Source organism: Phytophthora parasitica, assembly GCF_000247585.1.
Source record: "Phytophthora parasitica INRA-310 unplaced genomic scaffold supercont2.55, whole genome shotgun sequence".
Lineage (NCBI taxonomy): Eukaryota > Oomycota > Peronosporomycetes > Peronosporales > Peronosporaceae > Phytophthora > Phytophthora nicotianae.
In genome coordinates this window covers 187,755-190,270 of record NW_008649041.1, presented here as the reverse complement: position 1 = coordinate 190,270, position 2,516 = coordinate 187,755, and the positions used below count along the sequence as shown (strand labels likewise).

General features: G+C 54.6%; 2 protein-coding genes across 2 annotated transcripts in view; one reads left to right on the top strand and one right to left on the bottom strand.

The window, feature by feature from the left end:
* Positions 1–513, top strand: part of PPTG_23879 (hypothetical protein) — a gene marked incomplete at its 3' end in the record, with an annotated part of 3,185 nt that extends 2,672 nt beyond the window's left edge. The window contains exon 2 of the mRNA XM_008913702.1: positions 41–513. Within this exon, the coding sequence (XP_008911950.1) occupies positions 41–513 (473 nt within the window). The remainder of the gene's footprint in view (positions 1–40) is intronic.
* A 98-nt stretch (positions 514–611) lies between these two features.
* Positions 612–2,516, bottom strand: part of PPTG_23878 (hypothetical protein) — a gene marked incomplete at both ends in the record, with an annotated part of 6,232 nt that continues 4,327 nt past the window's right edge. Inside the window, one exon of the mRNA XM_008913701.1 lies at positions 612–2,510. Within this exon, the coding sequence (XP_008911949.1) occupies positions 612–2,510 (1,899 nt within the window). The remainder of the gene's footprint in view (positions 2,511–2,516) is intronic.

The following is a 2,516-nucleotide window of genomic DNA, read 5'->3' as shown; positions in this document are numbered from 1 at the left end:
ACCCCGCCGACACGACGTAATTCTACTCCTCCTCGACCAGTTGCGACAATTATCGCACAGTTTGTCGATACCTTCACCCGCCCCATTGCCAACGAGGACAACGTGAACTTCATTCCGAACGCTGGACCCTATGCGCTCTATGATCTGTACTGCAAGGTGGTGCAAGACAAAAAGTTCCACCCGAAACGCGAAGATGTTTTCTACAAGATGACGTCCTTGCATTGCAAAGTGGATCGACAGCGTGTAAACCGGTATTACATGTGTCCAGTGGTGAATGGAGTAGGAACGATGTTTGTGCAGTGCAAACCACAGGGCAAAGGAGTGTTACTGCGGAGATATCGTAAAGTGGGGGTTGCAGAGGAGCTGGAGGACGTGGTGAAGGCTGCACCGTTCGTCTCGTGGCTCGGACTGGACCCGAATGAAGTGGTGGTCTTGTACACGAGCTTTATAGAAGGCTTTGTACCGATTACTAAAAGAAACTACCGAGTGGAGTACGGTAATGCGTTTACGTGAGGAAGATCAAGTACCGGTATTAGGAGAGTAAAGGTTGCAAGGCGTACAGGTTTCTTTATTTTGATAAGGTCCTTGCGAATGGTTTGTGTGTGTCTTTTCTACAATTCATCCTTCTCGTCAGTAGACTCCTTCTCCTCGGTCTCCTTGACCTCAGGTTCAGCGGTCTCATCAGTGTCGGTATCCTTGGACGAGGTCTCTTCCTCAGTCTTGGAGTCGTCCTTCTCGGTGTCGTTCTTGTCGGTCTTCACCGGTTGTGGCTTCGGTCGCTTGGCCAGGACGGCGACGAACTTCTTAACGCCCTGGACCTTCTTGGCCACGTCCGCCGACGTCACCACAGGCTTCTCGTACTTGGGAGCAGCCTTCTGCGACGCCTCCGACTCGGTCAGCCACGCCTCCAGCTCGTCAATCTTCTCGAGCACGTCACTGCGCTCCTCGTCCGTCACCTGTGGCTTGCTCGTGCTCCACTCGGTCATGAGCTCGCGCGTGCTGAAGGCGTACTCCTGCGCAGTGTTGATGGCGATCGGCAGCTCCTTCAGCTCCGCCACGCGGAAGAGGATGGCGCTGAGGTCCGAGTCCAGTGAATCCATCTTCTTCTTGTACTCAGCAGCCTCCACCTTGTCGCCGTCATCGTACAGCCATTCCTCCGTCTCGTCCAGTTTGGTCTGCAGCGACTCAATTTGCTCCGGCACCGTAACCTGCTTAATGTCGCTCTCCTGGGCGGACAGAGCATCGTGAGCCTTGTAAATGAAGGTCTCGAGGTTGTTCTTGGCCTCCAAGTCAGCACGACGCTTGTTGTCGGCCTTCTCCATCTCGTTCAACATACGCATCGACTCCTTCTTGACAGCCTCGCTCATAGACAGCACACTCATGCCTTCTTCAGGCTCACGCGTCTCGTGTGCACGCACCACCGTCAGTTTCTCACGGTGCGTCTTGATCTGCTTCTCCATCCTCGTCTCTGGCTTTTCCTCGGCCTCCTCCTCGTCACCAGCTTCGCTGCTGTCAGCACTGCTGTCTTCCTTCTTCGTCTTCTTGCTCTTCTTCTCCTTCTTCACAACCACTTCAACTTCAACCTCCTCTTCTAGCGTGGCTTCAGCCTTGGCAATTTGAGCAATACCGTTGCTGTCCAGCTCGAAAGAGAGCGTCACTTTAGGCTCGCCCAGGTTCTTCTCGGCCATACGAGCGGCAAACTTCTCAACGCCCGTGATGTTGAACTTGGCGATCTGTACACTCACACCGGCAGGAAGCATCGACGGCTTGTCGTAGCGGAACGTGCAGGATACGTCCTTCGAGTGCGAGAACGACACAGACTTGCGCAGACCGAGGCGGTGCGACTCCGAGAACAGAGCTGCACGCTTCATCCACTGCTTGGTCTCCACCTCATCGTCGTTGTTGCTGTCCGTGGGCTCAGTAGCCGACAGATCCACAAGACGCACACCGATCGGGTACGACGCAATGTCAGTCATTCCCACTTGACGCACACGGAACGAGTTGCTGAGGTTGGCGGCACGGAAAGCGGCACCTAGAGCCATCGCCTCGTCACCGTTCAGATGCACACCCAGATCTTTGCCGTCGAAGAACTCCGTGAGCTGTTGCTGGATCTTGGGCATACGCACACCACCACCAATGATCTCAATCTCGTCAATGTCGGCAGCAGTCAGCCCAGCCTTCTCCAGAGCCACCTCCACAGGCTTCAAGGTGCGGTCAAACAGGTCCGAAGAAAGCTCCTCGAGCTTGGAGCGAGTCATGGACGTGAAGAAGTCAATGTCATTGTACAGACTCTGCATGACCACAGGGATCTCCTCATTGGCCGACAGCACCGTCTTGGTCTTTTTGGCTTGAGCACGGATCTTGGCCATCGGACGAGGCACCTTGCGGATATCCTCGCCAATCTTCTCACTAAACTCCTTCGCCAGGTGCTCAGCCAAACGCAGGTCAAACTTGGAACCACCCAGAGACTCATCCCAGGCATTACTGATCGTCTGGAAGGTAGAAATCGTCTTGTT